The sequence below is a fragment of the Loxodonta africana genome, chromosome 2, assembly GCF_030014295.1.
Source record: "Loxodonta africana isolate mLoxAfr1 chromosome 2, mLoxAfr1.hap2, whole genome shotgun sequence".
Taxonomy (NCBI): Eukaryota; Metazoa; Chordata; class Mammalia; order Proboscidea; family Elephantidae; genus Loxodonta; species Loxodonta africana.
The window spans coordinates 197,215,062-197,227,316 of NC_087343.1; the positions used below are offsets into that span (position 1 = coordinate 197,215,062).

General features: G+C 47.8%; 1 protein-coding gene across 20 annotated transcripts in view; it reads right to left on the bottom strand.

Moving 5' to 3' along the window:
• Positions 1-12,255, bottom strand: part of FAM193B (family with sequence similarity 193 member B) — a 32,555-nt gene that overhangs the window by 9,472 nt on the left and 10,828 nt on the right. For 7 of the 20 annotated variants that reach the window (XM_064279211.1, XM_064279205.1, XM_064279207.1 and 4 more), the window contains 6 exons: positions 7,199-7,441; positions 6,195-6,426; positions 5,877-5,967; positions 4,308-4,704; positions 1,588-1,789; positions 428-667 (listed from right to left, as the gene is read on the bottom strand). In XM_064279211.1, coding sequence (XP_064135281.1) covers positions 428-667; positions 1,588-1,789; positions 4,308-4,704; positions 5,877-5,967; positions 6,195-6,426; positions 7,199-7,233 — 1,197 coding nt within the window. In that variant the 5' untranslated portion in view covers positions 7,234-7,441. Of the gene's footprint in view, positions 1-427; positions 668-1,090; positions 1,242-1,587; positions 1,790-4,307; positions 4,705-5,876; positions 5,968-6,194; positions 6,427-7,198; positions 7,486-12,255 lie in introns of those variants that run through there. The other 13 variants (XM_064279214.1, XM_064279210.1, XM_064279212.1 and 10 more) reach the window with 8 other exon arrangements.

The following is a 12,255-nucleotide window of genomic DNA, read 5'->3' on the forward strand; positions in this document are numbered from 1 at the left end:
TTCAGCCACTTCCAGCATGCTCATCAGGACTGACTAGGTCACCCTCTAACATGCTTGGCCAGCTTTGCGTCACTCTCCCTACTGGACTGAGCTCTTCCAGGTGAGAACTGCACTGTATCATACTTTGCTTCCAGTATTTGGAGACGTGTTTGCTGATGGAGTAAGGGGCTGACTGACTGATCCAAGTCCTGGGCTGGGAGGGCTCCATAAGCAGCTTCAGAGGCCAAGACATGGCTTTCCTCCAATCCTGTGCCCCAGGTGCCCTGACCCTGATGCTTCCCAAACTCATTCAGATTTTCCCAGAGTAGAGAGCCATGCCAAGGCCTTTGGCAGCCAGCACCATTCATGCCCCAGAAGTCTTGGGGGCTGGGGTGAGGGATTCCTCAGGAAGAGGAGGTAGTAGAACTCGGCTCCCCCCCACACCCACCTTCTTTTTCAGCTTGTGCCGGGCCCGCTTGGCGGCCCTGGCGCTGTTGGGGACTTTGGGTTCCGTGCTGTTGATGAATTCCAGCAGCTCATCCACATCTCGGTGGTCCACGGCGGGCTCCCCAGAGATCCCGCCCAGGGCTCCCCCCTTCATGGGCAGCTCCTCTTTCCGCCTGGTCAGCCTTGAGCGGAGCTTCTCCCGGATCTCGGTATAATTCCGACTCGTCGGGGCAGCGGGTGGCTGGGGGAGGGGGAGGTGCTTACATTACACCCTGGGCCTGGGAGCCCATCATACTCCCACCCGCTGGTATCAGAGATGTGGTGAGAAGTGAGACAAATGTTCTCTCTACCACCAGCCACAGGGCCAAATGGAGTATCCCTCAGCCAAGCTTGGAGCCAAGGCTGCAGGGGGTGCGAGGTGGGTGGGAGGAGGCACACAACAGCAGGGGAGAACCCTGACAGGGAGCTGGGAGGCCAGGTTTGAGCCCAGCTTCCCTACTTAGAGGCCGTATGACCTTGGGTGAGTCACTCAGTCTTTGCGAGCCTCAGTTTTGTCATCTCTAAAATGAGGACAATAATTCCTAGCTCAAAGGTGACTGGCACTTTAATGATTTTCATTTCTTCTCAACTGCTCTCCCCTAACCAGCAGCCCTCTCCTCTTCACCTTATGAGACTCCTGCACTCTTCCTCCCCCTGTCCAGAGAGGATGTGCTCTGATCTGAGCCTCCTGGCTGGCGTGATCTGTGCCCACGGCCTTCCCCTCGGCTGGCTGTCACACTGGGGACTGAGCCTTTGCTTCCACTCTGCCTTCATCACTCACAAGCGCTCATTGCTCTGTGATTACACACGTATACAGACTCATCAGAATCAAGCTTTCTCTCTGCCATTTCCTTCCCTTTTGCCTAAGGAAAAAAAGTCAATCTTAAGAGAAACCACAAAAAGAGCAAAGGTAGCAAAATTAAAAAACTCCCTACCTCACAAATCTGGTGAGAATACACAAGTGGACGCAAGTAAAAGGACTTACATGGTCCCAGCACGGTTGTTATAAAACAGAAGAGTAATGTCCTCCTGTGAGTCACAGGGACCTCTGCGGAGAGCAGGGGGCTCCTCTGGCTCATCTTGCTGGCCCCCAGCCCTCTCTGGCCTGGCAGGCTCACTCACCGCATTGTGGCCGAAGAACTCACAGTAGCAGCAGTCACAGAACTTCCCATCTCTCTGGTGGGTGGAGGACGAGGTGCAGGAGCTGCGCTCTGAGCTGCTATCCTCTTCCTCGCCCAGCCCCTCATCTGCCTCGCAGGGCTGGGGCAGTTGGCATGCCAGGCCACTGTGTGTAAACTTGTGTCCCTTGCACCCGGAGTCCCTGCTGATGGGGGAGAAAGACAGGCCCCAAAGTGAGGAAGGGCATTTCCGGAGCAGACCATAACAGGAGCCCTGAAAAGCTTCTCAACCCCTATTCACCTCCCCAGCTATTCTTCACCTGCCTCCTTCCACCAAGGTCTGAGGCAGTCAACCTACACAACATCTCCCGCAAGGAAAGGGTGAGCACCCCTCACTGTCCCTCAGTGCCCATCCCAAACGCTGCTCTCTGGGAAGGTTTCCCACACCTCCCTCGCCACACCCACCAGCGCACACTCTTCTCAGGAGTCCCTCGGCACCACGCAGAGTTCTCTCTGTCCTACCATTTATGCTTATTGTAATGGTCTGTTTGCTCACTGCTCTCTCAAACCACACTGTGTCCCCCAAGGGCAGGGACTACGCCACTTTCATTTGTGGATCCTCAGTGCACATACAGCTTAACAACCTTGCACATAGTAGGTGCTCAGTAAATACCTGAAAACAATTAGTGGCTCCCTTAGAACATCCAAAGGTGGTAAGTGAGGCCAGTTTTCTTTCACTTTCTAAGGTCCTTATGACTCAAGTCTAGTACTCTGCAGTTAACCATAGAGCATTAAGTTCAGAAAAGTTACTGCGTCTTCCGGGCCACAGCATATTATTTCTAACCATCCCCCAAATCCTACAAAACGGCATTATCAGCCCCATTTTGCAGCGGAGGAAATGGAGGCTCAGAGTGCTTAACTGCTCTGCCAAAGGAGGGGCCAGCACTCAGGCTCTGTCTGTAAAGCTCATGTTCTCTCCATTGCATTGTCCTGCCTCTGGATTTCAGGAGGTATGGGGGTATCTTACAAAATAGAACATTCTCCCAGGGTAAGAATGAGACATCAGCATGAAAGGTCCCAGAAGTGGAGAGCCCGGAAAAGTCAGAGTACTAGGTTGGGCTACAGACAATGCAAGTGCTTCAGAGGCTGGTCTCAATGCTAAGGCTAAGGCTAAGGAGGCAGCGGAGCCGAGAGTAAGGATGGAGCCCAGAGAGCAGTGTGGCTGCTCTGCTGCTGGGGCAGTCCAACTAGTAACCCCCCTCTGCTGGTAGAGAGAACAGGAAGCACATGGCAAGTGTTAAAAAGAAGGAAGCACTGGGAGGGTTATTATCAGTGGTGCTTTTAGAAGTTTAATCCAAATCTACCATCTTTCATCTATTACATTAGCAAAATTATTTTCAGAAAAATTAAAACACCCAGTGCTCCAGAGACTGACTGGTGATCACATTGGAAAGCAATTTTCAGTGTGTATTAAGAACCCACTTCCAAAAAACAAACACAAACAAAACACGCTTTGACTAAGAATGTCGTTTCATATTGAGGAATCTTTTCCAAGGGGAAAAAGTCAGAAGAGGCAGGAAGCTTCAGGCACAGAAATCTTTAGCAACATCACTGATAACGTTAAAGTGTGGGAATGACAAATGCTGAGCAACTGGAGAAGAGTTAACTGAACTATGGTCCATATTCTCCAGCCTTTACAGCTGAGGGCTAGGACGACCACACAGGGGCCATAAATGTGCTTATGATGTTACGGTAAGTGAATACCAGAGGATGTGAAACTGCACAGACACCATCAGTACTGGGTGTGAACAACACACACCAAAACACATTGCTCTGAGGGGTTGCGTTAGGGGAGTGGGAAAATGTAAATGCAAGATAAAACATCTGATTTATCATACAAAACATACATCTATCTCCTTTAAAGAATCTATCCTTCCAATATATATTAATATAACCTTTCTCCAGTACTTAGAGTTATTTTACTGAGAGTTACTTCTAGGAACCCACCTTATGGACATCATTCCTGACTCAAATGAAAATTTAGGTGCAAGGATGTTTTTACAGCCTTATTTACTTATAATGGTTAAGAAACCAGAAATACTTCTAAGTCCAGGGATAGGGGAAGGATAAATTATGCTACAGCTACATGATTATGCATCATGTGGTCACTGAAAAGTTTTCTGAAAAATTTTAACTGGGGAAACGTTGTGAGTTAATTAGCTCAGCTGCTATCTGAAAGGTTGGCTGTTCGAGTCCGCCAGAGGCACCCTGGAAAAAAGGCCAGTGACCTGCTTCCAAAAAAAATTAGTCATTGACAGTTTACTCTCACACACAGTGTCACCAGAAGGTGAAACTGACTTGACGGCAACTGGTCAGTTGGCTATGATATCATGTGAAAAAAATAACTTCCCCAAAATGCATACAGAATATAGACCTAATTATGTCATTTATATAAAGAAACATAAATGAAAATATGTATGTAAATATGTTTCTTTATATAAACATATGTAAGTTAGAAGTTTATTTTTGGGATGTGAGGACATATTTTGCTTCTTTATACATTTCTGAATTATCCCAAGTTAAAAAAAAAATAATACATATTTCTTTCATAACTAGAAAAACAATAAACAAATAGCTACCCTTTAATTTCCACCCAAAGGCACCCTTACAAAGTTTTTCAAAACTCTGAGCTCAGGTCACCCAGGGAGTTTGCCCTTCACTTACCTGTGAGTGCTGGGGAGTTGCTGAGAGCTTGGTGGTGGGAGGAGAGGCACGCTGCAGTGCCCGCTGCAGTGCCCACTACAAGGGTAGCTGGACCCCGGGAATGGTGGAGGCATCTTTAAGAGTGGCATGCTGGTAGAGGGCAGGTGGGGGCTCTGACATGTCCCTGGGGTGTGGGGGGCAGCAGCAGTGGTAACAGGGCACTCGGATGCCTGGGCCAGAAAAGGTGCTGCCGGGGTAGTGGGCAGCAGGTGGGGGTGGGGCGGTGAGCCAAAGGATTCAGGGTGAGACGGGATCAGAGATGCTGGCTGGGGGTGGTGGCCAGTGGGGCTGTTAGGAGGGACAGTGAGGTCAGTGAGGTCTGAGTGCCGGTGGTGCTCCGAGATGGGGAAAGTCTCACCTGCGGGCAGATAGGGAAGAAGGTGTCAGCGTGGGCACTGAGCCCTAGGGAAGGAAAGCCTAAAGGCTCACTGCCACAGCATCTTGCTTGCTGTGACCAAAGGAGTCCTCTGTTCTGGGCATAGCCTCTCCGCGCTGTGAGAACTGGAGCTTTTGGGAGAGCTCTGCAGTGCCTTGGGCTGGGAGGAATCTCTACAGGCGGCAGCTAGGTGAAGCAGGCTTGAGGAGCTCAGGCCTGAGGGAGGAGGCACCAGGAATGCTGGTCCACTGAAGGCAACACACCTCTGCTGTGGCACTAACAGAGAGTGTGTGTGTGTCCTCAGGGCCTCTCCAGGACTTGCTTGTCCCTGGGCATCCCCCAAGCCCAGGTCAGGATCTCCAGAAGCCAGCCGAGCAGTGGGCCAAGCCTCTGCCTCTGGGTGTGTGGGCTGATGCAGCCAGGGGCTGCCAGATGTCCCGTTGGCCCCACATTTTGGTAAGGTAGGAAAAGGCTTTAATGATTCTCTCTGGCTTATGCACCAAAATAAACTGGAATAGGTACTGCCCAACTCTCCCACATTTTGGGAACAGCACCACTTTGCAGAACTTAGCCTCTCCACTTCCAAGTATGATAGTAAATCCTATTTACATAGTAAATCAATAACCCAAGAGCCTTTTCTCTGGTCTCTAAGCGATATCTCAGAGCCTAAAGAGGGTTATATAGCTGCTAAACTGGCTAATAATCATGGCAGTCTCTTTTGGTTGGAAGTGCAGGGCTTTTATACTTCTTTTTCAGTGGAGAAAATGAGGCCTCTATTGTGTTACAGCCAGAATGCTCGTTAGAAGCGAAGATGGCAAGACTTCGTCTCACATACTCTGGACATGTTATCAGGAAGGACCAGTCCCTGGAGAAGGACTTCATGCTTGGTAGAGTAGAGCCTCAGTGAAAGAGAGGAAGACCCTCAATGAGATGGATTGATACAGTGGCTGCAATGATGGGCTCGAGCACAATTATGAGGATGGTGCAGGACTGTGCAATATTTTATTCCGTTGTACATAAGGTCGCTGTGAGTCACAACTGATTTGACAGCACCTAACAACAACATAGTGCTACAGGAGTCAGGGGTTGGTGCTCTAAGCCCTAATTCCCTAAGGGCCCTTCCAGACTCCACTTTCTGTTCAGACTGTGCTCACCAGGTCCCCTCCTGGATCCAATGATGAGAGCCAATGACGGCTCCGAGGGCGAACTGTTCTCTATCAGCAATATTTTTTGAACGCCAGAGTCCTGGGGGCAGAGAGATGGTCAAGGTCTAGGTACCCCCTTCCACACCCCATCAATCAGGATAGCTCCATTTTTACTTGTTTTAATGCCTGCTATTCTGATTTGTTTGGAAACCACAGCTCTCTACATTTATGGGTTCCCCAGGCCTATCTTAGAGCCACAAAACCCCCTCCTTATGAATTCCTTGCAGGGCAGTCAAAGGCCTGGCTCTCTCAAGCTTGGAAACTCACCGGGTATGGCAGGAGGACTCCCGAGAGAGCTGCCTGGCATGGCTCCACTGGAGTGCGGGGAGTTCCACAGGCCTGAGAGCTTATGTGCTGACAGGAATGAGCTGGGATCCCAGTCCCCTGAGTTCCCGTGGCAGGAGGAGGACGAAGACGAGGATGATGAAGAGGAGGATGAAGAAGAATGAGAGTCACCCCCACAAGACTGTGATTTGCAGGATGTATGTGACAAGGAGATCTGGAGAAGGGGGAAGAAAAAGGCTCAATGTAAAACAGCAAATATCAGAGTTGGCCCCGTGCTGCTGAAGCATACCAGGGGTAGACCCTCTTCCCTCAGGCTCCTGTGCCATGGCAAAGTGCAATGACTGCACTCTCAAGTGCAAGGGAAAATGATGGTCAGGCCTTTGCTGGGCAGAGGATGAGGTGCTCCCGGTTAAGTGTGGATATCGGCGAGAAAGATGCTGGCAGGGGTAAAGACTGCCTGTGAAGTGTGGGCTTTCAGGGAGTAGTGAGAGCTGGCTACAGAGGGATAGGGGAAGGGGGTCTTTAGGTCAGGAATCCAGAAGCTGAACTGATTCTGGATAAAGGGGTTCTGGAGGGGAATGAGAAACAAGGCAAGTCTGGCCATCATGATTCATGAGATGGTCAACTTAGATGGCTCCCAGTTACTCTGGAGGCCTTTTAACTGAGGCACCATTCAGACCTTCAAACCAACTCTTGCCTTCCATATCACACTAATTGGCTTTCAAGTTGCCAGAGCTGAAGGCAGCAGATCAGTGGCAAGGGACTGTGCCGACTGTCCTGAAGTGCTGGCTGAAGCCTTTTTCTTCTTCCTGCAAATCTGAACCAAAGCCACTAATGTTGTGTCAATGCAACCCAGCAGTCTCTAGTGCCTGGGGCTTTGGGGCTGCCCAAGTGGAGCCACTTGACGGGCTAGGGCAAGGATGGCTCAGCTTATTCGGGAACGCTGCCCTCCTGCATTCAGGGGCCTTCTCTCAGCAGTTACCTACCGCCACTGCGTGTTCTTGACCTGTCTGCCTTTCATCTTCCTCCATGCTCTTTCGGCAACTCTGGCAGACCCACAGGGGCATCTCGCCTAGGAGGTTCTTGACGAGCTTTGGCATGAAGTCAGGGGGCAGCTTCTCACCCTGCAACACCAGTCCATTTTGAGAAGGGCCTTCTTCCCAGCCTTTGCGTTCCCGGTGACATAGTAGACAGCAAGTCTGCACAGACTGGCTGGTGGTGGGGGGAACCTGTCCAACAGACAGAAACAGGGTTTCCGAGGAGCGGAAAGGCTCTACATAGAAATAATATTAATGATATTAATAATTTTAGGTATTACATGCCAGGAACGGTGTTAGGCACTTTATATACATAATTTTAGTCCTTGTAACAGCTCTGCAAACTAAGTGGTATTATTCCCATTTTTTTAAGATGAAGAAACAGATTTCTAGAAGTTAAATAAGTTGCCCAAGGTTATAGAGTTAGTGAGTGGTTGAGCTAGGATTTGAACTCCTGTCAGTCTGACTCCCAAGGCCATGCTCAAATGCCTAGAAATCCCTGAGGCCCCCAAATCTTGAAGGTCAAAGAGAAGATGGTCCCTTCCTCTTTGGAACGTCTGGGAGGAGCCACTAGTCTCCAGTCCAATCCTCACTGGGAAGGAAAGCAAGCTTTCGGTCAATGGAGAGTTTGGGAGCCCTTGTGTGTTTCCAGAAGAGTTGCATAATTCTGCTAAGATCACAGCAGCATTTTGGGGGGAGAGGAAAGGGAAAAGAGAATGGAAGGCAGATCCTGGTGCTCCAGAAAGGCAGTGAGGTATGGAGAAAAGAACCTGGGCTTTGGGGTCAGACAGACATGCATTCTGATCCCTGCTTGACAATGCAGTAGCTGGGTGACCTTGAGCAAGTTATTTAATTTCCCTGAACTCCAATTTCCTACCTACCTTGCAGAGTTGTTGTGAGGATCAACGCATAAGCAGGTAAGTGCCTAGCGCTATTCATGCTCATATGATAGGCCAAAAAGCAGTATTATTATTTGGGATTTTTTTTTTCTAGGACAAATTTACCCAAGAAATACAAGTCAGTAGGTTTTCTTTCACATTAGGGGTACTGACTGGTGGACTGATTGCATTTAATGGCCCCAATTAACGGCCTTCCTAGATCCTGTAACTCTATAGTCCCCTCCCACTCTGATGCTGGGCTTGGCCGGGGCATTTGCTTTGGTCAACGGAATGTTAGCGAATGTAGGATGTTAGCAAAAGCTTGAAAGTGTATGCACTGCTGCTTGCTTTCCTGCGTGACTGGGCTTGCTCACCCTCGCACCTCTGCCATGCCATAAGAACATGACCGAACTAGCTGTTGGAAGGAGGTGAGAGACAAGGGGAGAACTCGGACACCATCCTATACCAACCAGCTTCCAGCTGATCTACCAGCTGATCAGAGATACAGAATGAGCCCAGCTGAGATTCAGCCAAACGCAGCCAACCCACAGACTCTTGAGGAACAACAAATGGTGTCATCCTAAGCCACTACGTTTTCGTATGGTTTGTTATGCAGCATTGTTAACTGATATACCTTCCAAACTTACCCACCGCTAGGAAATAGGTATTTCAAAGGCCTAAGCAAAGCAATAAAGGGTACCACCCTTATCCTACCAATAAAACCAATGCCATTTTCTTTCTTGCATAAAATCACCTTCTCAAAAAGAATTGGCATCAGGGCCTGTAATGTTACACTTACACTGACCTGGGTCCCTGGTTTCTTGAAAAAGAAGGATCGTTTTTCCAAAGAATGATATCAAGAGCATAATGAAACATTTGTGGAAGTATGAGGAGTTTGGGAAAGAGTACCAGAGAAAGCGAATTTTACAAGCAGAACTCACGTGAGATACTGCCTAGACAGTTCCTGCCAAGGGAACATTTCAGTGAGCAAGGCAGGTGCCTAACAGCAGCTACAAAAGAGACAGTCCTCCAGAACCCATCACTGGTAAGTACCCACTGGAAAGGGATAAAAGGCTGATTGAGAAGGGTGGTGTTCAGAGAAGTTAAGGCCGAGAAGCTCTTTTTAGAAACGTACCCAGGAAACTTGCCATCACTACAAGGAGCCATAGTCACTCTAGGTGGAGACGGTGAGGCCCAAGCCCCTTTCCCTGTAATGATGCTGATCATATTCTTAAGGCATACACCAGGACATGAATTTTTACTACAACAGAGTTTCCTTTCATTTGGGTGTTAGGTTTTAATGTCATCACATAAGATGACAATCTTGTGTAAGTAAAATTATTCTTGAATTTCTTTACATGGCCTTAAAGAACAATATGTGTAGTTTTGTAGGTGCAATCAAGAATTCAAATGTATAATGTATACAGTAATGTACAGTAAGTTTTTTTGTTTGTTTCTGTTTTAACAGCAAATATAGAATTCTAGTAAGTTAAATGTGTGACGAATGTTACTGTACTTGGTGCCCAAGTATTGCAAGAGGTGATAGGGTGCGGTGGGAACAACACTGGCTTTGGCATTAATCCTGGGCTTCCATCACACACCAGCTGTATAGTGCTGGGTAAGTTCTACTTACCCCGTTTCCTCATTTGTAAAATAAGATTAAGTCCTAACCTGTGGGGCTGGCTGTGAGAAATAAATGTGATATAACACCTAGTCCTGTGCCGATAATAACTGGTTTAATAAATGGTACTAATTATTAACATGGTGGGAACAATAAGAAACAATACTAAAATGAGCAGTAGGGATGAAAATATAGAATATATGGTCTTTGTACCTCTCACATGCCATGAATCTAAGGTGACTTGTTAGACATCTTTTTTTTTTTTTAATTTTTATTGTGCTTTAAGTCAAAGTTTACAAATCAAGTCAGCCTCTCATACAAAAATTTACATACACCTTGCTATATACTCCTAGTTGCTCTCCAGCTAATGAGACAGCATGCTCCTTCTCTCCACCCTCTATCTCCGCGTCCATTCAGCCGGCTTCTGTCCCCCTCTGCCTTCTCATCTCCCCTCCAGACAGGAGCTGCCCACATAGTCTCATGAGTCTATGGGATCCAAGCAGCTCAGTTCTCACAAGTATCATTTTCTATCTTATAGTCCAGTCCAATCCCTGTCTGAAGAGTTGGCTTTGGGAGTGGTTCCAGTCTTGGGCTAACAGAAGGTCTGGGGACCATGACCTCCCGGGTCCTTTTAGTTTCAGTCAGACCATTAAGTCTGGTGTTTTTATGAGAATTCGAGGCAAAGGGCCTAGGCCCAACTGGGTACATAGCAGCTAAATCAGGTTTGTAAGGTGTTCCCGTAGCAGTACAACTGGCAGGCAGCTTGTGAGGCATGGCTTGAAATGATTGCTTTCCACTGAGAAGGGCCATCTCCCCACACCGAACTTCTATCCAAACAGTTCCAAACTCAAGAGTGGAAGACTGAATTCTTCAGAGATTACAGTGAGACACCCTTACTTCATGGAAATAATGTGACTCTCTCTAGAACCAAACTGGTACACATAATAAATGAGATTAGCCATCAGTGGAAATGACTTTATAAGACAGGCTGTCTCCCCAGTTACAGGAAGAAACACAGGGCCTGGGAAGCTAATGAAGCCCTAGCTGAAGCAAGGCTATAGCCCTGGTGGTATAGTGGTTAAGAGCTCAGCTGCTAACCAAAAGGTCAGCAGTTCGAATCCACCAGCTGCTCCCTGGAAACCTTAGGGGGCAGTTCTACTCTGTCCTATACGGTCACTATGGGTCAGAATCGACTCCATGGCAACAAGTTTTTTTTTTTTTTTTTGAAAGCAAGGCTGATACCATCTACATTACATAATGTTGCCCAGAGGATTATGGACATCACAGGAGCAAAGCACTTAGCTTGAGGGATCCACGCAATAGATAATCTATTATCTAGGCCCCCTGGCTATTCTGATCTTAATAAGTCTACAATGGAAACTGGTTTATCCACTGTCCTCTCTAAGTTTGGTATACATGAGTTCTTTCTAGGCCCAGGCAGTTCTGGAGGCCACCCTCAAGGCCACGGTGTCTGCCCTTGGGTATAATCCTGGTGAGTCCTGGGTACTTTTCTCTCTCACTCCATCACCTCTGTTCTAATTGCCTCTAATTGCCAGAAGGTGGTAGAAATCCCAAGCCCTAGAGATACTATATTCAGTCAGTAATACCACTGTTTGGATTTTGCTTTGGCAGAGAAAACCTCTCAGTTCAGAATTCCTTTTGGCTGCAATCTCCTGTCATCCCCCAAATTTCTGGCTATCATGACCCCTTATATCCCAAAGAGCCAGTCACCCATGCTTTCCATTAGCTGTATTCAAGCTGTAGTCTTAGCACCTGGTATAGCCGTTTCACAGAGAGAACATGCTCCATAAATGTTTATTGAATGAATGAAACAGCCAACCATTTTTCTTCATCACGAAGGCTGATGAAATTCTTTCTCAAACCCAGCAGCCCTGAGTAACAACTAATTGTTCCTTCTCAGTTCAGCTTAAGTTTTAGACCCTCTCTGGACATAGGTCTAGCTGTAAGCAGAAGATGAAGAAAGAGGAAGAAAAGGCTACAGGGGTCCTCTTGATTTTGGGTCTGCTCAAAAAATCTCCAAGATAATTCCGCTTCAATCTCTCAGGATACTCTTTGAGCAAAACCAGAATCTCTGGACAGTTTGGGGTTACTCACACAGGGGACTCATGCTGCATCTCCCACATGCCTGGAGCAGCCAAGAAGCCAGGGGAACTCTAGTCTACAGCCGCTTCAGGGCCCATGGTGCTGGCAACTGCAGCCATTAAAACCAGTATGTCTTCTCCCTTACCTGACCAGGCCCAAGACTTTTCTAGCCCAGGCCTGATAAGTATGAACTTATTAGGGAAATCTAGTTTTTCCTGGATAAAAAGAGACAAAATCAAAGGAAGGGGGAAGTTGACCAGGTAGTCACTTTACTTCCTAGTTCACGCACTAAAGTTTGGCTTCTGGCTGGGAAAACGCTGAAGCAGCAGGAGTTCTTTGGAGCCAGTGTATCTTGACATACTCCTGAAACACTCTGCCGCATTATATTATTTTCATGCCTGTCT